The 24,020-nt window shown below is 49.5% G+C and overlaps 1 protein-coding gene across 4 annotated transcripts; it reads right to left on the bottom strand.

The window, feature by feature from the left end:
• On the bottom strand, positions 1-24,020 carry polr3h (polymerase (RNA) III (DNA directed) polypeptide H). 4 transcript variants are annotated; one of them, XM_080184690.1, is made up of 7 exons: positions 23,974-24,020; positions 19,883-20,022; positions 17,890-17,986; positions 13,341-13,427; positions 2,256-2,319; positions 1,720-1,930; positions 1-415 (listed from the first exon to the last, which is right to left on the bottom strand). In XM_080184690.1, the coding sequence occupies exons 2-7, from the start codon at positions 19,991-19,993 to the stop codon at positions 362-364; spliced, it is 624 nt and encodes a 207-aa protein (XP_080040816.1). In that variant the 5' UTR covers positions 19,994-20,022; positions 23,974-24,020; the 3' UTR covers positions 1-361. The 4 variants fall into 4 exon arrangements, with proteins under 4 accessions (XP_080040816.1, XP_080040817.1, XP_080040818.1 ...); XM_080184691.1 differs by lacking the exon at positions 23,974-24,020 and adding an exon at positions 22,543-22,686; XM_080184692.1 differs by lacking the exon at positions 23,974-24,020 and adding an exon at positions 21,796-22,534.

Genomic DNA, 24,020 nt, shown 5'->3' on the forward strand with positions numbered 1-24,020 from the left:
CACTGAACAAACTTCTTTAATTGACTGCTTCAATAGAAGGTTGTTAAGCAAGAAGGCACGAGGGTGGTACTGTACAGACCATTACTCTTCATTGTCCGGCAGTTGACATTGTTTATTGGGAGTCTTTCTCACTTTCCAATGGGCTCACATTATGCTTATCAGTAAAATGCCCATTGTTGCAGCTGGATCGTGCTTGCCAGATGCTTCCTGTTCTCATTAAACATCCAGCATCTGTCCTGGTCTCAGAAGACTGGATCCTTCAGGAATCGCTCGGCTAAGCAGGCCACATTCAGTCACAGCTCCATGCAAGCAGTTATTGTGTTTGTGCTGCATTCAAAGTGATGGCCTCGAGTCCTGCTCATTAACCATTCGTCCACCAGGACAACAGACCCAGGCCCGGCTCACTGATGGAAGCCTGTAAAGAATTTGGAACCACACATAGAAACAGAGGCAGAGCAAAGCGGGCATTTCCCCATTCATCCTGTCCGAGCTCCATCCTCCTATCCTGTAACCCCCACACTACACCTAACAGTGTAAAGAGATGGGGAGACAAACACACACGCACAATGCAAGACACACACACATGACAAAGTGAGAGAGAGAGACAAACAGACAGACAGAGAGAGAGACAATACACAGGATTTTACAGCCTTGCTCATTCCGAAACTGTAAAATCCTGCCTGGGGTCAATGGACCTTTCCACTGTCCGTCCCTCACCCACTCCAATTCCCGTGGCGGGCAGAGCGATATAATTCTGGTCAGAGAGAGAGACCAAGACCGACAGACAGATAGAAAGAGAGAGGGAGACACACACACACACGCACACACACACACTCACAGAAAGACAGAGACACAGAGAGAGGGGAGAGTGATGCTTAGGGAGAGAGGGGAGAGTGATGCTTAGGGAGAGAATGGGGGGGGGGGGAGAGAAGGAGAGAGGGAAGGAGCGAGAGGGAAGGAGCGAGAGGGAAGGAGCGAGAGGGAAGGAGCGAGAGGGAAGGAGCGAGAGGGAAGGAGCGAGAGGGAAGGAGCGAGGGAGCAGAGCCGGTGGGGGGGAGAGAGCCAGAGGGAGTGGGGAAGAGCAAAGAAGAGTGGATAGACCAAGGGGGTTTGTATGTCAACACTCTGCACCGTCTGGGCTCTACCCGAGGGGAGAGTGTGTCCTTTGGGCACTTCTCTCACAGAAGAGTTTGCGCTGCAGTGCAATACTGAGCAAGTGTCTCAGTGCCAATCAGACGCCTGCCCTCCCGGGTGGGTGTAGACGATCCCGCGGTATTATTTCAAAAGGGATCTCTAAGTGCTGAGGCCAATATTCATTCCTGAGACAAACCTACCGACAAGGCATAATCCAGTCACCTTGCTGTGTGTGTAAATTGGTTGGCGCAGTTCCCACATAGAAACAGTGACTACACCTCAGCATGGACTTGCTCGGTTGTAACAAAGGCTCCTGCTAGTCTGCACGGCCGTTCAGCAGCCTGGAATGTTCCGTGCTGTGTGAGACTAACTCCATTATAAACACCAGGAGGCAGTGCAAAAATTATTCAGGAACTGTGTTCCGGGAAAGCGTGACACAGCCACAGTTTGAAGGCTGCATTGGCTCCAAGTGTTTTGGGCTTTTCTGAAGCTGTGACAGACACTAATTAAATGCAAAGTCTTTAGTTTCTACCCTGGGACAGTTCTTACTCCCTGAATTAATGGGGAGAGGTGGATCAGTCTTACCGTCAGCGTGTAGGGAGATTCCTTCCTCTGGCCCTCCTCGGGACTGGGGGTGGTGCTCGAGCTGTCAGCCGTGCTGGGCCCAGTGGGGGAGGTGTCTACAAAGGTTTCGTCCACCACTCGGAGTCTGACCTCCTCCCCGACGTCCATGTAAAGGTCGTGTGTACCCTCGTCCGTCTCGTATTCCCAGACCCACACCTGCTCCGTCTCGTCACTGCCAGGCCCAGTCAAGGAAATGTTGGCCAACACCTTCAGGTTGCATTTCTAAAGGGGCATGTGGCACCGTCTCAACTCGCCCTGAATTTTACAAGTTCAATAACAAGCCATTCGGCCCAAATGGTCCATGCTAGCATCTCATCCTGCACATCTTCATCTGACCCCATCAACAGATCCTTCTATCCCTGACTCCCTCCTGTTTATCCAGTGTCCCCCTTGAATGGGTCTATGCAGATGCTTGACGGCCAACCCTCCCCCGTCCCACCCCCAAACAGGAAGATCCGATCCCCCCGCCACCCCGGTCTCCAATCGGTGAAGGATACAACTTGGCTGGCTGCTGCAAGGATTCCGGAGGAATGAGGATGTCATCAAAGTATCCCAGGGTCACTGTGAGGAAAAGGGTAGGATCAGTAGTGAATTATGGATGGGTCAGACTCTGGCCCTGCTCTGTGGGAGACCCAGATCCACAAAGAGTCCACAGCGTCCCAATCTAAAACCTCTCCTCCACGAGAGCAGCTTGCCGCATTCTCTGTGGGTCTCAACAGCTCGATTCAGACATAATCCAGCAACAGGGTCAGCACGGATACAATAGGCCTGCAAGACTGCTACAGTTTTGGCTTCCTTTACTTGAGAAGGGACATATTCAGAGAAGGCACGGTGACAAGCACTGCTGTCTCACACCAGGAACAAAGAACAATACAGCACAGGAAACAGGCCCTTCGGCCCTCCAAGCCTGCGTCGCTCATTGGTCCAACAAGACCATTCGTTTGTATCTCTCCATTCCCAGTCTGTCCATGTGACTATCCAGATAAGTCTTAAACGATGCCAGCCTGTCCGCCTCCACCACCCTACCTGGCCATGCATTCCAGGCCCCCACCACCCTCTGTGTAAAAAACGTCCCTCTGATATCGGAGTTAAACCTCACCCCTCTCACCTTGAGCCCGTGACCCATCGCGACCGTCACCTCCAACCTGAGAAAAAGCTTCCAAAGGAACCTGGGTTAAATTCCGGCCTTGGTTCACTACCTGCGTGGGATTCTCCAGCCGCTCCGGTTTCAACAACAAAAAACAGGCCCTTCGGTCTCCAAGTCTGCACAGATCACATTGTCCTACCTAGACCAACACTTATATCCCTCTATTATCCCTCCCACGCTCCAAAGATCACAGAATCCCAACAGTGCAGAAGGAGGCCATTCAGCTCATTGAGCTGCACAGACACCAATCCTCCCCAGGCCCTATCCCCATAACCCCATGTTAGCTACTTAGCTACTTAGCCCCCCTTAGCTACACCCCCTGACACCAAGGGGCAATTTAGCATGGCCAATCAATCTAACCCGGACATCTTTGGACTGTGGGAGGAATCCAGCGCACCCAGAGGAAACCCATGCAGACATGGGAAGAATGTGCAAACTCCAGACAGACAGTCACCCGAGACTAGGATTGAATAGAGGTCCCTGGCACTGTGAGGCAGCTGTGCTAACCACTGTGTCATTGTGCCACCCCAAATGGGCAGGTTAGGTGATTGTGCTAAATTGCCCCTTAGTGTCAGTGGGGTTACAGGGGTAGGGCCTGGAACATCAGGGTAAATACATGGGGTTACGGAGATGGGGCCTGGAACAGCAGGGCAAGTACATTGGGTTACGGAGATGGGGCCTGGAACAGCAGGGCAAGTACATTGGGTTACAGAGATAGGGCCTGGAACAGCAGGGTAAGTACGTGGGGTTACGGAGATAGGGCCTGGAACAGCAGGGTAAGTACGTGGGGTTACGGAGATAGGGCCTGGAACAGCAGGGTAAGTACATTGGGTACGGAGATGGGGCTGGAACAGCAGGGTAAGTACGTGGGGTTACGGAGATAGGGCCTGGAACATCAGGGTAAATACATGGGGTTACGGAGATGGGGCCTGGAACATCAGGGTAAATACATGGGGTTACGGAGATGGGGCCTGGAACAGCAGGGTAAATACATGGGGTTACGGAGATAGGGCCTGGAACAGCAGGGTAAATACATGGGGTTACGGAGATAGGGCCTGGAACAGCAGGGTAAATACATGGGGTTACGGAGATAGGGCCTGGAACAGCAGGGTAAATACATGGGGTTACGGAGATAGGGCCTGGAACAGCAGGGTAAGTACGTGGGGTTACGGAGATAGGGCCTGGAACAGCAGGGTAAATACATGGGGTTACAGAGATAGGGCCTGGAACAGCAGGGTAAGTACGTGGGGTTACGGAGATAGGGCCTGGAACAGCAGGGTAAATACATGGGGTTACAGAGATAGGGCCTGGAACAGCAGGGTAAGTACGTGGGGTTACGGAGATAGGGCCTGGAACAGCAGGGTAAATACATGGGGTTACAGAGATAGGGCCTGGAACAGCAGGGTAAGTACGTGGGGTTACGGAGATAGGGCCTGGAACAGCAGGGTAAGTACGTGGGGTTACAGAGATAGGGCCTGGAACAGCAGGGTAAGTACGTGGGGTTACGGAGATAGGGCCTGGAACAGCAGGGTAAACACGTAGGGTTACGGAGATAGGGCCTGGAACAGCAGGGTAAATACATGGGGTTACGGAGATAGGGCCTGGAACAGCAGGGTAAGTACGTGGGGTTACGGAGATAGGGCCTGGAACAGCAGGGTAAACACGTAGGGTTACGGAGATAGGGCCTGGAACAGCAGGGTAAGTACGTGGGGTTACGGAGATAGGGCCTGGAACAGCAGGGTAAGTACGTGGGGTTACGGAGATAGGGCCTGGAACAGCAGGGTAAGTACGTGGGGTTACAGAGATAGGGCCTGGAACAGCAGGGTAAGTACGTGGGGTTACGGAGATGGGGCTGGAACATCAGGGTAAGTACGTGGGGCTACGGAGATGGGGCTGGAACAGCAGGGTAAGTATGTGGGGTTATGGAGATAGAGCCTGGAACAGCAGGGTAAGTACATGGGGTTACAGAGATAGGACCTGGAACAGCAGGGTAAGTATGTGGGGTTACAGAGATAGGGCCTGGAACAGCAGGGCAAGTACGTGGGGTTACGGAGATGGGGCTGGAACAGCAGGGTAAGTACGTGGGTTACAGGGGTAGGGCCTGGAGGCGGATTGTTGTCAGTGCAGGCTCTATCTTTGTCTCAGATTCCAGCATCCGTTGTGTTTTGCTTTTATGCCCAGTGCTGGAACGGTGCTGACTATGTGAATGAAACCACCTTAAACTGTGACGGTGCTCCAAGAGATCTGCGGTGCGATTCAGAATCTTCAGGAGTAGGGAGGACAGGGAAGGGGCTGGAAAATGCAGCAGGGCCCACATTCCCGCTTCCGGATTGTTGCTCATGACTCCCCGGAGTGAGAATCCTTAATCAGTGCAGGATGCTGGAATCCCGAGCAGGAGGCGGGGTGAACGGAACAAATCCAAACTCACTTATTGGTGACCCTGATCCACAATGACCGCGCCCCCCCCCCCCCCCCCCCCCACCCCCCGCCAGTTCTCAATCCAACCACCCACTCGATAAACAACAATAAAAGCCTCTGCCTCTGAACGGTGAGCAGCTGTCCCCGAGCCAAGGTCATCAGCAGCGAAAAGTGACGTTATTATTTCACACGCCCAGACAGTAGATGCTGCTGAATTCTGAAGGACAATCTTCTTATCTCTCAGACATGCACATGGACAAGCTGTTCAGGACACACAGGCTGCAGAACAAACAGCTAATCTCATCCACTAACTCAGTGGAGTCTTAGAATCCCTACAGTGCAAGAGGAGGCCAATCGGCTCATCCAGTCCGCACCGACTGCAATCCCACCCAGCCCTTATCCCCATGTATTTACCCGAGATTGCCGCACCCCGACACTAAGGGGCAATTTACCCACTGCTTTAAAAATATATCCCCTTCCCTCTACTGCCAGACCAAGCAGCAAACAAACGTTCCACTTCGTAGCCCTCTCGTAGAACCCTACAGTGCAGAAAGAGGCCCTTCAGCCCATCGAGTCTGCACCCAACACAATCCCACCCAGGCCCTACCCCCATATCCCTACATATTATACCCACTAATCTCTCTAACCTACACATCCCTGGACACTAAGGGGCAATTTCTTAGCACGGCCAATCAACCTAACCCACACATCTGCCGAACCATAGAATCCTGCAGTGCAGGGGGAGGTCGTTCTGCCCATCGAGTCTGTACTGACAACAATCCCACCCAGTCTCTATCCCCACAGCCCCATGCATTCACCCTCACCAGTCTCCCTGACACTAAGGGGCAATTTTAGCATGGCCAATCAACCTAACCTGCACATCTATGGCCTGTGGGAGGAAACCGGAGCACCCAGAGGAAACCCAGGCAGACACGGGGAGAAAGTGCAGACTCCACACAGACAGTGACCCGAGCCGGGAATCGAACTCGGGTCCCTGGTGCTGTGAGGCAACAGCGCTAACCACTGTGCCCCCGAAGTGGCCATTTGAATTGGCATGACTGTGGTGTCTGCCTTAGCTCTGAGGTGCAGAGGGATCTGGGTGTCCTCAATACTCCAAAGAGTCACATTGGACTTGAAATGTTAACTCTGTTTCTCTCTCCACAGATGCTGCCAGACCCACCGAGTTTTTCCAGCACTCTGATTTTATTCCAGCATTTGCAATATTTCATTTTGGTCCCATTACTATTCACCACAACTACTCAGAATACTCCACATTCGAACCACACCCTGGGTAAAGAAATTCCTCCTGCATTCTTTCTTAGATTTATGAGTCATGACATCATTTGTAGAGAGGCCTTGTGGTGCAGATCTTGGGTTAGTGTCCCTGCCTCTGATACAGAAATTCTGGCTTCGAGTGCCGCCCCAGGACTTGATGTCCAAGGAAGGTGTGTTCATAACACGGCCAAACAGGTTGAGAATCAACTGTAAAGTCCTTCCAAACACACTCTCAGGAGGTGAGAGTGGGAGAGATTCCTATCAGGCGTGTGATGAAAAGAGTATTGGAACTTCGACCATCATTGTCCATCGCTCCAGATTACAACACGTATGAACATAAGAACATAAGAAATAGGAGCAGGAGTAGGCCATCTAGCCCTTCGAGCCTGCCCCGCCATTCAATAAGATCATGGCTGATCTGTCGTGGCTCAGTTCCACTTTCCCGCCCTCTCCCCATAACCCTTAATCCCCTCACTTATCAAAAACCCATCAACCCGCGTCTTAAAAATATTTAGCGAGGCAGCCTCCACCACTTCAACGGGCAGAGAATTCCAGAGATTCACCACCCTTTGAGTGAAGAAGTTCCTCCTCAACTCCGTTCTAAACCGCCCCCCCCTTTATCTTGAGGCTGTGCCCCCTAGTCCTACTGTCTTTTTTGAGTGGGAAGAGTCTCTCCACCTCTATCCTATCCATCCCATTCATCATCTTATATGTCTCAATGAGATCTCCCCTAATTCTTCTAAACTCTAATGAGTACAAGCCCAGTTTATTCAGCCTCTCCTCATAGCTCAACCCCCTCAACTCCGGTATCAGCCTAGTAAACCTCCTCTGCACTCCCTCCAAGGCCAAAATATCTTTGCGCAGGTGCGGCGCCCAAAAATGCACACAGTACTCCAGCTGCGGCCTCACCAATGCCCTATACAGCTGCAGCAAGACCTCCCTACTTTTATATTCAATCCCCCTCGCTATGAAGGCCAGCATCCCATTCGCCTTCCTGACCACATGCTGCACCTGCAAGCTGGGTTTTTGCGACTCATGCACAAGGACCCCGAGGTCCCTTTGCACTGTCGCCTGCTGCAGTTTTTCGCCACGTAAGTAATAGTCCTTCCTACCATTATTCCTACCAAAGTGGACCACCTCACACTTGCCAACATTAAATTCCATTTGCCATTTCCTGGCCCATTCGCCCAGCCTATCTAGATCCTTCTGCAGACTCTCCACACCCTCCGCACAATTTGCCGTTTCCCCCAATCTTGGTGTCATCAGCAAATTTCGACACCCTACACTCGGTTCCCTCCTCCAGATCATCTATATAAATGGTAAAAAGCTGAGGCCCCAGCACCGACCCCTGGGGCACTCCACTAGTCACCATCCGCCAATCTGAATAGCACCCGTTGACCCCCACTCTCTGCCTCCTATTTGACAACCAATCCTCTATCCACGCTAACACCCTACCCCCAACTCCATGTCCCTCGACCTTCTGCAATAACCTCTTGTGAGGTACTTTGTCAAACGCCTTCTGAAAATCCAGAAAGACCACATCCACCGGCTCTCCTCTATCCACCACCCTAGACACATCCTCATAGAACTCCAGTAAATTCGTCAGACACGACTTCCCTTTAATGAAACCGTGCTGCGTCTGCTCTATCAAGCAATTCCCTTCAAGATGCCTCGCAATTTCCTCCTTAATGACGGATTCTAACATTTTACCTACCACAGACGTTAAACTAACCGGCCTATAATTCCCCGCCTTTTGCCTGGCACCCTTCTTAAACAACAGCGTAACATTAGCCGTTTTCCAATCCTCCGGCACTTCCCCGGGATCCAGCGACGTCTGGAAAATAACCACCAAGGCATCCACTATCACCTCCGCCATTTCTTTCAGAACCCTCGGATGCATTCCATCCGGTCCTGGAATCAGCCCCTCCAGGGAAAGTGCAATAATGCCACAAAAACACACACTCCCTGAGCGAGCTATAACACATTACACCTCTGGCCCTTACCTTTGGGCTGGACACAGGTTGAAAAGTCTTTGTTATATCGACCCTATCAAATGCCTTCAAAAGTTTTAAAGGCTTCCATAAAGTCACTCCTCATTCTCCTCTTTACTACAGAGAGCCAGCCCGATAGATGCAATCTCTTGGTTTGGCTGCCATCCTTTTGGTGTCTTTGTACTTCATTCTCTGAAATATTACTCTGTCAATCCCATTCTATAATTCACCAGCAGCAGCTGCACTGGTAATCAAACTCATCTTCAAACTGTAATGATACCATGGGATGGCACAGTTAGCACTGTTGCCTCACAGTTCCAGGGATCCGGGCTCAATTCCCAACTTGGGTCACTCACTGTCTGTGCAGAATCTGCACATTCTCCCCATGTCTGCGAGGGTTTCCTCTGGGTGCTGCAGTTTCCTTCCACAGTCCAAAAGACGTGCTGGTTAGGTGCATTGGTCGTGCTAAATTCTCTCTCAGAGTACCCAAACAGGCACCAGAATGTGGCAACTAGGGAATTTTCACAGTAACTTCATTGCAGTGTTAATGTAAGCTTACTTGTGACTAATAAGTAAACTAAACTACTGTGTCATTGATATATTTTATATCCATGGGGACTGTTCTTTTCAATAGGCAGTCAGTACGTCTGGAGGGAATACAGCTCAGATGCTGGGAATGCACATAATTACTCATTTAAGAACATAAGAAATAGGAGCAGGAGTAGGCCATCTAGCCCTTCGAGCCTGCCCCGCCATTCAATAAGATCATGGCTGATCTGTTGTGGCTCAGTTCCACTTTCCCGCCCTCTCCCCACAACCCTTAATCCCCTCTCTTATCAAGAACCCATCAACCCGCTTCTTAAAAATATTTAGCGAGGCAGCCTCCACCACTTCAACGGGCAGAGAATTCCAGAGATTCACCACCCTTTGAGTGAAGAAGTTCCTCCTCAACTCCGTTCTAAACCGCCCCCCCCTTTATCTTGAGGCTGTGCCCCCTAGTCCTACTGTCTTTTTTGAGCGGGAAGAGTCTCTCCACCTCTATCCTATCCATCCCATTCATCATCTTATACGTCTCAATGAGATCTCCCCTCATTCTTCTAAACTCTAACGAGTACAAGCCCAGTTTATTCAGCCTCTCCTCATAGCTCAATCCCCTCAACTCCAGTATCAGCCTAGTAAACCTCCTCTGCACTCCCTCCAGGGCCAAAATATCCTTGCGCAGGTGCGGCGCCCAAAACTGCACACAGTACTCCAGCTGCGGCCTCACCAATGCCCTATACAGCTGCAGCAAGACCTCCCTACTTTTATATTCAATCCCCCTCGCTATGAAGGCCAGCACGTAGTTTTAATCACGTAGTTTTTATTTTGGAGAGAGCTAATAGACTGTTGTTTACAAAAGAAAACGTCCCCTGTGATTTTTTTTTGATTAAAGGCATGGAAACTAGGGTTTTTGATTATGTACGCGGGGTTATGTGATAATGTGGTTAATGGAAGGAGCTAGGTATACAGCAGAGAGAGAAATAGTTTTTTTTCTATTTCTGGCTGGGGTTTGATTAAAGGCAGATGTCTGAAAACTGCTCTGAAAATCAAAACCTCCAAGAAAGTTTTTAAGGTTGTTAACCCAATTTATAGCAAGTATTCCTGGGTTTGCTAACTGTATTTAAAGAGACATTTGAATCTAAGAATGTTGCTTACTTGGAACTGAAATAGTGATAAATTAGAAATGAAAGTTGTTGCCTTTCATTTTTTAACAATTGTTAAACTGTTAAAAGTTAAGCTGCTTCATTTGTTAGAGTTATATTTAAACTGTGTTCTTAAATAAAGTTTTTTTCACTATAAAAGATCCTTAATTTGTCAGTGGAATTGTTCCTGGCAAGAAATATCCTTTCCTCACACTTATGCCAAAATTGAAAATTGTTGAGGTCTAGTCTGGCTTCACAGCACACCTTGAGGTTCTGGTCCAGGACCCCAACAAAGTAGAATGGGGAATTCAATGGACAAAAGTACTTAGAAAAGATTTACAAAGAATGGTGAAGGTGCAAGGGAGATTTATCAGGATGAGGGAATCACTTATGTAGGAAACAACAGAACAAACAGAACAGCACAGGAACAGGCCCTTCGGCCCTCCAAGCTTGCGCCAAACACGATACTTGCCTAAACTAAAACCGTATGCACTTAGGGAGACTTTATCCTTCCATTCCCATCCTATTCATGTATTTGTCTAGTTGCCCCTTGAGTGTCACTATCATACCTGCTCCCACCACCTCCCTGGGCAGCACGTTCCAGAAGCTGGGATCGTTCTCTTCACGTAGGGAAGGTTAAGAGGAGATTGAGTGAAGTTGTTCAAAATGATATGGGGTTTTAATAAGTAGAAGCAGTTTCCATTGACTGACAGGTCAATAACCAGAGGACACAGATTTAAGATAATTAATAGGGACATAAAGTACAAGAACAAGGATCTAGGTCGAAATTCTATAAAACACTGTTTCCATCCCAAGTGGAATATTGTGTCCAGTTCTGAGCAACAACTTCAGGAAAGATGTGAAGATATTGGAGAGAGAGAGAGCAGGAAAGATTCTCGAGAATGGTTGCAGGGAGAGGAACTGCGGTTCTGGAAATAGATTGGAGAGGTTTAGATTGTTTTCCTTAGAAAAAAAACAAGGAGTATTCAAAATCATGTGGCATCTGCAGAGAGGAGATAGGGAAAACCTGTTCCCATTGGTGGAAGGATTGAGAACAAGAGCGCACAGATTTAAGGTAATCGACAAGGAAGAAATGGAGACATGAGAAAGTTATTCACGCAGCGAGTGGTTAAGATCATAGAATCCCTACAGGACAGAAAGAGGCCATTTGGCCCATTGAGCCTGCAGTGACAATAATCCACCCAGGCCCTATCCCCGTAACTCCACGTATTCACCCTGCTAATCCCCCTGACATGAAGGGGCAATTTAGTATGGGCCAATCAAAGCCACAAATCTTTGGACTGTGGGAAGAAACCGGAGCACCTGGAGGAAACCCACGCAGACACGGGGAGAATGTGCAGACTCCACACAGAACGATCCAAGGCTGGAATGGAACCCAGCTTCCAGAGCTGTGAGGCAGTAGCACTAACCACTGACCACTGCGGCACCATGCCGCCCATCTAGATCTGGAATGCGCTGCCCGAGAACGAGTGCATGGTGGAGGTAGATTCAATCCAGACGTTCGAGTGGAATTGGTTAATTATCTGAACAGGAAGAATGTGCTGGGTTACGGGGAGAAGGCAGGGGAGTGGCACGAGCTGTACTGCTCATTTGGAGAGTCAGTATATAGACATGATGGGCTGAATGGCCTCCTGCTCTGCTGAAACGATTCTGTGACTCTATAAAAAGGCCTTGGGGTAATGAGAATTGTTTATACTTAGCAAGTATTTATGAACTGGAACACTGGGCGGCACAGTAGCACAGTGGTTAGCACTGCTGCTTCACAGCTCCAGGGACCTGGGTTCAATTCCCGGCTCGGGTCACTGTCTGTGTGGAGTTTGCACATTCTCCTCGTGTCTGCCTGGGTTTCCTCCGGGTACTCCGGTTTCCTCCCATTGTCCAAAGATGTGCAGGTTAGGTTGACTGGCTGTGCTAAAATTGCCCCTTAGTGTCCTGGGATGCGTAGGTTAGAGGGATTAGCAGGTAAAATATGTAGGGATATGGGGATAGGGCCTAGGTGGGATTGTGTTTGGTGCAGACTCGATGGGCTGAAGGGCCTCTTTCTGCACTGTAGGGTTTCTATGATTCTATGGGCTGCCTAAAAAGGACGGGGGAAGTAAGTTCAATAACGAATGGGAGTACTTAAAGTATTCAAGAGGCGGCTGGATATAGTACTTGGAGCGAATGAGATCAAAGGTTATGGGGCGAAAACAGGATTAGGCTATTGAGTTGGACGATCTGCCACGATTGTAATGAATGGCAGAGCAGACACGAAGGGCCAAACGGCCTCCCCCTGCTCCTATCTTTCTATATCTATGTTAAAAAGGAAACGACCACAGGGGTTATTGGAATGAGCAGGGTGGGGGTGTGACTAATTGAATAGCTCTTTCAGAAAGCTGGCATGGAGTGGATGGGCCAAATGGCATACTTTGTGGCTGCATGACCTTGCAAAACTATTTCAGCGAGATGAACCAGCCAATGTACCAGGTACGGCTCGGTACTGAGGGCTGGGCTGTGAATGTCAAGCGTGATAAAACACTTGGCTCACAGTAACACCCACCTTGGTCAAAAAGCTTCTTGACACACCGTCTTTATTTCATTCCTGGAGCACGGGCATCGCTGGCTGGGCCAGTATTTATCGCCCATCCCTTGTTTCCCGAGGGCAATTGAGAGTCAACCACGTTGCTGTGGCTCTGGAGTCACATGTAGGCCAGACCGGGTAAGGACGGCAAATTTCCTTCCCTAAAGGACACTAGTGAACCAGATGGGCTTTTCCGACAATTGACAATGGTTTCACGGTCATCAGTAGATTCTTAATTCCAGATTTTTTTTATTATTGCCATCTGCCGTGGGCGGGATTCGAACCCGGGTCCCCCAGAGCATTAGCTGAGTTTCTGGATTAATAGCCTAGCGATAATACCACTGGGCCATCGTCCCCCCTTGCAGCTGAACGAGCGACCAGGTATCTCCACCCCAGACAACAGGAATCATAACCAGGAGTGGGAGCGAGAAAACCAGGGAAGGAGGGACAAAGTTCAAATTGAGAGCTTCAAATAGTGAGTCACTCACCGTGGACACCATCCTGACTGCAGCCTTTAATTTTGCCAGTTATAATCTCATCCAGAAAGGGTCGAAAGACCACGTATCGGAAATGCACTGCGTGAGAAAACAGCAAGAGAAGGAGATATGACAACAAGGCTGCATTTGTACATCTTCAGGTCATACCAAGTCACTGTAACCAATCACTTGCAGTACCTCATTGTTGTTACTCTGACAAACATTACACACAGCACAATCCCACTAATAGCAAAGCGGAAAGTTTTCAGTTAATAATCTGTTTTTGGTAGCATTGGAGAACGAATGCTGACAGGGAACAGTGCAAAGAGCACCCTGAATCTTCTAAAGGTGCTTCTAGGCACCACCTTCCCGTGGACTCGAGGTGCCAGGAGATCTCATATATTCACTCGAAGCTCCCACTGATCAAGAACAAGGCGTGATTCTACGTCAAGAGTGTGTAAGCGTCGCACTGAAACACACACGGTTGCTGAAGGGGTTTGACAGGATAAACACATAGGGTGTTCCCCCCGAATTCTAGAACTTTGCCGGGGCAGGTGGGGTGGGGGGGTGGGGGGTAGCAAGGACTTGGTCATTCAGGACTGAGAAGAGGAAAATGTCTTCAGTCAAAGAGTTGTGATTCTTGAGAATTCTCTACCCCAGAGGGTTGCACATGCTATATCATAGAATATGGCTAGATGGACAAATTTCTGTTCTCTCAGGGCATTAAGAGATATGGAGAGAGGGCAGGAAAATGGAGTTGAAGCCCAAGATCATAAAATCACAGATTTCCTTCAATGCAGGAGACCATTCGGCCCATCAAGGCTGCACTGACAAATCCCAGCCAGGCCCTATCCCTGTAACCCCATGTATTTACACTGTTAATCCCTTTGACACTAAGGGGCAATTTAGCATGGCCCACCCACCTAACCTGCACATCTTTGGAGTGTAGGACGAAACCGGAGCACACAGAGGAAACCCATGCAGACATGGGGAGAACGTGCAAACTCCACACAGACAGCCATCCAAGCTGCAGATCAGGGTCCTGGCGCTGTGAGGCAGCAGTGCTAACCACTGTGCCACCATGCCAATCAGCCACAATCATACCAAATGGCGAAACAGGCTTGATGGGCCGAATGGTCTACACCTGGTCCTATTTCTTACATTGTCTGGAGTTAGGGGGCTGTGTGGCAGAATGGATAGCTGGCTGTCCAAAGATTTGTAGGTTTGATTGGCCACACTAAATTACCCCTTTGTGTCAGGGGGATGAGCAGGGTGAATGCATGGAGTTACTGGAATAGGGCCTGGGTGGATTGTTGTCACTGCAGGCTCGATGGGCACTCCTTGCAATACAGAAGCAGTAATACCATTCTCGCCAGTAAAGGGTGGGGGCGGAGCCTCAGCCTGCCTGAAAAGCCGGCTGCTGAGCTCAAGGGGCGCCATTGTGCGGGTACCCCAATTCCCTAGGATACTGTATACACAGTATACTACCCTCTCCCCGTCAGCCCCAGACATCGCCATCCTGGCAGAAAGCCTCCTCTAGAGGTAGGGACCTCGGCTGGCAAGGGGAGTATCTGATACATCCCGTATCTGAGGCAAACCAAACACTAGAATCACAGAATCCCCTACAGGGCAGAAGGAGGCCATTCGGCCCATTGAGCCTGCAACGATCACAATCCCACCCACTCTCGTAACCTCACATATTTACTGTGCTTAATCTCCCTGACACTAGGGTCAATTTAGCATGGCCAATCACCCTAACCTGCACATCTTTGGAGTGTGGGAGGAAACTGGAGCACCAAGAGGGAACCCATGCAAACATGGGGAGATGCCACACAGACAGTGACCCAAGCTGGGAATTGAACCCAGGTCCATGGCGCTGTGAGGCAGCAGTGTTAACCACTGTGCCACCATTGACTCTGTCTACACTTCCTGCTGCCTCGGCAAAGCAGCCAGCATAATTAAGGACTCCACACACCCCGGACATTCTCTATTCCACCTTCTTCTGTTGGGGAAAAAGACACAAAAGTCTGAGGTCACGTACCAACCAACTCAAGAACAGCTCCTTCCCTGCTGCCGTCAGACTTTTGAATGGTCTTACCTTGCATTAAGTTGACCTTTCTCTACACCCCAGCTATGACTGTCACACCACATTCTGCACTCTCTGGTTTCCTTCTCTATGAACAGTACGCCTTGTCTATATAACGGGCAAGCAACAACCTTTTTCATGGTATGCTAATACAATAATAAATCAAATCAAACCAGGGGGCGAGATTTCCCCCTCTACATTGTGCTTTGCGGCGGTGGCCTGCGGTGGGATTTTGTGGTCTCGCCCCATTGTTAATGGGGTTTCCCGTTGTTCACACCCTCTGCCGCTGGGGAAGCCACGGCCTGGGTTTACCGTCAGCGGGACTGGAAGATCCTGCTGATGGGAACAGTTGGAAAATCCCACTCCAGGGTTCATTTTCAAAACAGACAGAACTGAAAAGTAGGGAATTTACACTAATCTTACGCAAAACTGTGGTTAGACCACATTTACAGCGCTGCACACTGTTCTGGTTGTCACGTTTTAGGGAGGATCTAGAGACTCCAATCAGGAGCGTGAAAAACATTTTACGAGGATGATACCAGAACAGTGAGGTCATGTCTGTACGGAAGGATGAACAGAATGGGTCTCTTTTCTCTTGAGGAGGGAGTGACCTAATAGAAGTCTATTAAGTTAAGAAAGGTTCTGATTAGAGAGACAGGAGGCAAGTGCCAGCAGGGAAAAGCAAAAGTAGAAATCAATATAATATAGGCACCAAAAAAAAACAATCCAGAATTCAGAGGGACTTCTTCAGCCAGGCTGTGTTTAGAATGTGGAATTTGCTACAACAGAGAGTAGCTGAGGTAAACAGCATAGTTATCCTTAATATGAAGCTCGTGAGAAAGAAAGGAATCGAGCGTTTTACAGACAGTCAGATGAAGAAGGATGTAAACATTTTAGTCCCCATATATGAGGGGAAGGTAAACTGGAATTGGAGACAGTCCAGAGAAGGTTCACTCAGTTGATCCTGGATATGGAAGGATTTTCTGAAGAGGAGAGTCAGAACCATACAGTGTAGATAAGGCCCCTTTGTCCTATCGAGTCTGCACCGACAGGAATTAATACTGAAGTTGCGCTAATCCCATTTTCCAGTAGTCATCCCATATCCAAATATTTTGTAAAGGTTGTAAGGTTTCTGGTCTCCGCTACCTTCCCAGGCAGCATATTCCAGAATCCCACCACCCTGCGTGAAAATTCTTTCTCTCAAATCCCCTCTGAATCTCCTGCTCCTCATCCTAAAACTGTGCCCCCTCGTGACTGACCCCTCAACTAAGGGGAACTGCTGCTTCCTACTCATCCTGTCCACACCCCTCAATCTTATACATCTCAATCCTGTCCCCCCTCAGCCTTCTGTGTTCTAGAGAAAACAATCCAAGCCTATCCAGCCTCTCCTTATCGCTCAAACGCTCCATCCCAGGCAGCATCCTGGTGAACTTCCTCTGTACCCCCTCCTGTGCAATCACATCCTTCCTATAGTGAGGTGACCAGAATTGCACACCATATTCCAGTGGTGGCCTAACCAGCTCCAACATCACCTCCTTACTCTTATACTCTGTGCCACGGCTGATAGAAGCAAGTGTCCTATTTGCCTTCTTAACTACCCTATTCACCAGCTGTGCCACTCTCAGGGATCTGTGAGTAAGTCCCCCAGATCCATCTCTCCCTCGGAGCTTCCCGATGTCCCTCCATTCATTAAGTATTCCCTTGTCTTGTTACTTCTTCCAAAGTGCGTCACCTTGCACTTATCTGATTAAATACCCTCTGCCACTGCTCTGCCCATCTGACCAACCCATCTATATCTTCCTGTAACCTACAACCTTCTTCATCATTATTAACCACCCTACCAATCCTGGTATCATCTGCAAACTTGCTTCTCATTCCCCCCCAATTGAGGTTGAGTGGATTGGGCCTGTACTCATTGGAGTTTGGAATAACGAGAGGTGAATTTATTAGCATATATAGAATTTTCAGGAGGCTTGATAGATTAGCGGCTGAGAAGATGTTTCCCCTTGTGGGAGAGTCTAGGACCAGAGGGCAGGATCTCAGAGTAAGGGGGTCGCCCATTTAAGACAGAGATGAGAAGGAATTTCTTCTCTCAGAGGGCGGTGAATCTGGAATTCTTTACTGCAGAGAGCTGTAGAGGCTGGGTCGTTCAAGACTGAGATAGACAGATTTTTAATCAGTCAGGGAATTGAGGGTTGTAGGGATAAGGCGGGAAAGTGGATTATCAAATTAGATCGGTCATGATTTCATTGGATGATGGAACAGATTCGATGGGTTGAATGGCCTCTTCTGCTCCTACATCTTAAGGTCTTCTAATGGGAGGAGGCTCATGTGGAATATAAACTGGCTGGGCTCAATGACCCATTTCTCTGCAGCTTATTCAACTGAACATTGTGTCCCAGCCCTGATAGGAGAGAAATGCTTTGTTGAAGGTCACTAAACAGAAGTGTTATTCCCTATTAGGAAATGTCTAACCTTTGGTGTGAGATGCTCCATCCCCGGGGAAAATGTAGGAATCTTCCAACTTGGTAATGTCATAAAGGCAGATACAGAGGCCGACGTTAAATACAACCTACACAGAACAAAAATACAAAACAGGGACAGTCAGCAACACGGCGTAACGGGGCAAGATTCTCAATGGATCAGTGACCCACACAGCCCTCATGTGGCCCCATGGCCCCTCCCCGCAGCACGCGGCCCCATGGCACACGGCCCCACAGCCCCTCCCCGCAGCTCCACGTCTCCTCCCCGTGGCATGCGGCTCCACGGCCTCTCCCTGCGGCACACAGCCCCACATCCCCTCCCTGCATCACGCGGCCCCACAGCCCCTCCCTGTCTGGGAGGTGAACTCCAGCCATTTTGCAATCTGAGTCTGATGTGAATATTAACAAATTTCTATCCTGCACCTCCGATACCATCGTCTAACCCTCCTTTACGCTGAGCTCATCAAAACCAGGTCAAGGTAAATAATATCCAATCCTCTGCTGTTCTGCCCTGTTTTCCTCCAACTTGAGCAGTTTGCAACCCTCCAGCAAGCGGAGAAAGCAGGAAATCATTTTCACGTAATGACCTCTGGAGGAGTCCAAACTTTACCCTCATCCTCAGCATCATCCCGGCAATCCTCCTTTCTAAAGGCCTTTCCAGCTTTGCTGCAATGTGCGCCCAGAATTGGCCACAATATTCCAAAGCTAATTAATGACTTATCCAGTGCGAGCTGCAAAATCTTTTTCATTGTATTCTCTACTTCCCAATTTATGAAAATATAGAATTCCTACAGTGTAGAAGAGGCCATCTACTCTCTGCCAAAGCATCTTACCCAGGTCCTATTCTCATAACCCCACGTCGTTACCCTGTAAATTTGCTAACCTACCCATCTTGGGACACTAAGGGGCAATTTTAGCTTAGCCAATCCACCTAACCTGTATATCTTTGAGTGTGGGAGGAAATCAGTGCATCCAGGGGAAACCCCACGCAGACAAAGGGAGAACATGCAAACTCCACACAGACAATGACCCAAGGCCGGAATTGAACCCGGATCCCCGGCGCTGTGAAGCATGATGTGAAGATGGACTGAGGTAAACACAGTAAGAAGTCTCACAACACCAGGTTAAGGTCCTACAGGTTTATTTGGTAGCAAAAGCTACAAGCTTTTGGAACACTGCTCCTTCGTCAGGTCTTTCGTCCTACCTGATGAAGGAGCAGCGCTCCGAAAGCTAGTGGCTTTTGCTACCAAATAAACCTGTTGGACTGTTACCTGGTATTGTGAGACTTCTTACTGTGAGGCAGCAGTGCTAACCACTGTGCCACTGGTAGTCCACTGGCTTGAATTTTCTTATCGACACCCTGCAATCTTTAAAGATGTCTGTAAATTGTGCCATTTGTAGCTTTCCACATTGGTCTTCTAAAGTACATTATTTCACATTGATCCACCTTGGACTTTGTGCTTCACTACAGCATCCTGAAGCCAAAAAGTATTCTCAATCTTATTACGTTTGTATCACCTGCAAACTTTATAACGCTGCTCCCTCTAAGTCATAGAGTTATCGGGGTATACAGCACACAAAAAGGCCCTTCGGCCCATCATTTATACAAATTGCAGAGTAATAGACCCAAAACTGACCCGTGGGCAGCACTATTGCAAACCAGCTCCCAGACTGGAAAACATCCATTCTTCCATTATCACCAATTGCTTCCTATCACTAACCCAATTTTGGACCCATTCAGCCACTTTCCCCTCAATTCCACAAGCTTCCATCTTCTTAATAAGCCTCCCGTGTGGCACTTAGTCAAGTGTCTTCCAGAAGTACATCTACTGAACTAACTTGATCAACCTTCTGTTAACTCATCAAAGTCAATCAGGTTTAATAGTGACCACTCCCTTTTAAAGCAATTCAGTGATATAAATGCCGTGTGAATTGAAGTTAATGACTCTGGACATGGCCTTGGCGACAGTCGCTCCAACTCTTACCTTGTTTGCCAGCTTTTTGTTCAACTCTTCAGCAATGGCATCATTTAATCTCCTTTCAAAAAGCCAGGGTGGGATCCGCACAGTGTCCACCATCTCCACCAGGACAAACATGCTGGGCAGATCAGGACACAATCAATGTACTGGGAAGGAAAGAGGAGGGGTATGAGTTAGTGGAGAAGGAAGTGTAGTGGTAATAACACTAGACTAATAACAACCTGCCCTGGTCCCTCTACGCCAACTCTATAGCTAAGAAAGCCCACCAATGTTTCTACTTTCTCAGGAGAGGAAATTTGGCATGTCTGCTACAAAAAAAAGTTTATTTATTAGTCAAAGTAAGGCTTAAAATAATATTGCCATAAAGTTGCTGTGAAATTTCCCTTTTACGATGCACCACAGAAAGCATTCTTTCTAGTTGTATCACAGCTTGGTATGACGCCTGCTCTAAGACCTCAATAAACTGGAAAGAATCGTGAATGTAGCCCAATCCGTTCTGCTAACCAGCCTCCCCCTTCCATTGACTCTGTCTACACTTCCCACTGCCTCGGAAAAGCATAATTAAGGACCCCACGCACCCCGGACATTCTCTCTTCACCTTCCTGCCAGGAAAAAGACACAAAAATCTGAGATCGTGTGCCAACCGACTCAAGAACAGCTTCTTCCCTCAGACTTCTGAATGGACCTACCTCGCATTATGTTGATCTTTCTCTACACCCCAGTTATGACTGTAACACTACATTCCGCATTCTCTCCTTTCCTTCTCTATGAACGGCATGCTTTGTCTGCATAGTGCACAAGAAAGAATACTTTTCACTGTATACTAACACAGGTGGCAATAATAAACCAAATCAAAGAAAAAATTAAGGAGGTCCAGGCTAATGCTGTGGAGACGTGGGTTCAAATCGGCAGCTGGTGGGATTTAAAAACAATTACTTGAAAATGAAAAGCTAGTCTCAATGAACATGAAATGCTGGGATGCCCACATCTGCTCAAGAAACCAACATACAATCCCCTCCCCCTAATCGTTGAATGCTTCAGGTTTCTAGGTGTTCAGATCACCAACAGCTGCTCTGGTCCCTCCACGCTGACGCTATAGTTAAGAAAGTCCATCAACATCTCTACATTCTTAGGAGACTAAGGATTTTCAGCATCTCCACTACAACTCTCATCAATATTTGCAGATGCATCATAGAAAGCATCCTTTACGGATGTATCACAGCTTGGTATAGCTCCTGCTCTGCCCAAGACTGCAAAAAACTACAAAGGGTTATGAACGTAGCCCAGTCCGTCATGCAAACCAGCCTCCCATTCACTGACTTAATCTACACTTCCCACTGCTTTGGAGAATTAGCCAGCATAATCAAGGGCCCCACGCATCCTGGACATTCTCTCTTCCATCTTCTTCCGTCAGGAAAAAGGTACAAAAGTCTGAGGCCGTGTGCCAACCGACTCAATAACAGCTTCTTCCATGCTGCCGTCAGACTTTTGAATGGACCTACCTTACATTAAAGTTGATCTTTCTCTACACCTAAGCTATGACTGTAATACTACATCCTGCACTCTCTCTTTTCCTTCTCTATGAATGGTATGCTTTGTCTGTATGGTGCACGCAAGAAACAATACTTTTCACTTTATCCCAATACGTGTGACAATAATAAATCAAATCAAAAATTCCCCCAACCTACACTCTTTGGACTGTGGGAGGAAACCCTCGCAGATACAGGGTGAACGTGCAAACTCCAAATAGACAGTGACACAAGGCCTAAATTTAATCCTTTGCTTCTCCCCTAAGTACTATATGAACAGTATGCTTTATCTGTATGGTGCACATACTTTTCACAGTATACTAATACACGTGACAATAATCACATCAAATCCCACGAAAGAATGAATGAAAAAGATCACTCAAACATTACTTCGGACTGATGTATGAAGAGAGATTGACTAGCTTAGAATTGTTTTCTCTGGAATCCAGACAAACGAGGGAGGATCTGATAGAGACTTATAAAATTCTAACAGGACTGGCCAGGGTAGATGCAGGGAGGATGGTGGGGGGAGTCTAGAACCAGGGGCGACAGTCTGAGGATTCAGGGTAGGCCATTTAGGACAGAGGTGAGGAGACATTTCTTCACCCAAAGAGTGGTGAGCCTGTGGAATACATTCCCACAGGAAGTAGCTGATGCCAAAACACTGAATGTATTCAAGGGGCGGCTGGATATAACACTTGGGGTGAATGCGATCAAAGGTTATGGGGAGAAAGCAGGATGTTTGTGGGGTTGGAGGACATTACAGAAATTGGGTGGGGGGGGAGAAGGGGGACAGTTAGAGAAGGGATTTGAAAACAAGATGAGAATTTTAAAATCAAAGTGCTGCTTGGCTGGGAACCAGTGTAGGTCAGTGATCGCAGAGGGTGATAGGGAAAAGTGACTTTGTGTGAGCTCAGGTATAGACATCAGTGTTATAGACGATCTCCAGTTTACAGAGGGTGGAACTCGCAGAGCAGCCAGCAGTGTGTTGGACTAGTCGAGTCTAGACGCATGGGTGAGGGTTTCAGCAGCTGATGAGCTGAGAAGGGGAGCAGTCTGGTGATGTTAGGGTGGTGGAAACAGGCAGTCTCGGTGAGGAGCTGGATTAATCGGAGGCAACTTCCCCACAATTCTCACCGACTCTGATCAGCTCAAAATTATTGACAGATTAAAAAGATAAAGAGCTCCCCTGTCGCTGGAAGCTGCAATACTCAAGGCCTGGAGGATGAAGGCGAGTTCAAAATCCGAGCCCCAATAGCGTTGTAGCAAAATCCCCCGTGATGCCCCGTCCACTCAGGGCCCCAGCATTCCCACCTCCTCTTGACCCCACCATACTCCTTCCCCCACCATACCCCCTCCCTCTGACCCCATCATACTCCCTCCCCCCTCAACACCTCTACCCCCCTGTCCTCGTACCTCCACCATACCCCATGATACCCCCACCAAACCTCCTTTCCCCTCCCCCACAATACCCCTCTATCCCCTCCCCCACCATACTCCCACCATACCCCCTGCCCCCCACCACACCTCCTTCCCCTTCCCCCCACCATGCCCCGTCCCCATCATATCCCTGCCCCCACCACCTACCCCATGATACCCCCTGCCCTGCCCCCTACCCTGCCACATCCCCTGCCCCCTACCCCCCCACCATAACCCCTACCCCCCACCATACCTCTCTATCCCCACCCCCCACCATAACCCCTGCCCCCACCCCCCACCATAACCCCTGCCCCCACCCCCCACCATAACCCCTGCCCCCACCCCCCACCATAACCCCTGCCCCCACCCCCCACCATAACCCCTACCCCCCACCATAACCCCTGCCCCCTACCCCCCACCATAACCCCTGCCCCCTACCCCCCACCATAACCCCTGCCCCCTACCCCCCACCATAACCCCTGCCCCCTACCCCCCACCATAACCCCTGCCCCCTACCCCCCACCATAACCCCTGCCCCCACCCCCCACCATAACCCCTGCCCCCACCCCCCACCATAACCCCTGCCCCCTACCCCCCACCATAACCCCTACCCCCACCCCCCACCATAACCCCTACCCCCACCCCCCACCATAATCCCTGCCCCCCACCCCCCACCATAACCCCTGCCCCCCACCATAATCCCTGCCCCCACCCCCCACCATAACCCCTGCCCCCCACCCCCCACCATAACCCCTGCCCCCCACCCCCCACCATAACCCCTGCCCCCACCATAGCCCCTGCCCCCACCCCCCCACCATAACCCCTGCCCCCCAACCCCCACCATAATCCCTACCCCCCACCATACCTCCTTCTCCCTCCCCCACCATACTTCACAACCTTCCCCCCACCATATCCCCTACCCCCCACCTTACCCCCTGCCCCTCTACCATATCCCCTGACCCCTATCCCCACCATACCACTTGCTCCCCACCCCCCACCATAACCCATGCACCCTATCCCCACTATACCCCCTGTCCCACCCTCAGCCCTCTAGACCCCACCATACCCTCTGCCCCCCCCTCCCCTAGACCCCACAGTCTCTCTCCCATTTGACCCCAACGTTTCCCCCTTGCCTCCCCGCGCGCGAACCTTCTCCGGGCTTTCACGACATTTTCACCCAGTTTTCTCCCCCCGCC

This window comes from Carcharhinus amblyrhynchos, unplaced genomic scaffold, assembly GCF_965287045.1.
Source record: "Carcharhinus amblyrhynchos unplaced genomic scaffold, sCarAmb.v2.hapA scaffold_870, whole genome shotgun sequence".
Lineage (NCBI taxonomy): Eukaryota > Metazoa > Chordata > Chondrichthyes > Carcharhiniformes > Carcharhinidae > Carcharhinus > Carcharhinus amblyrhynchos.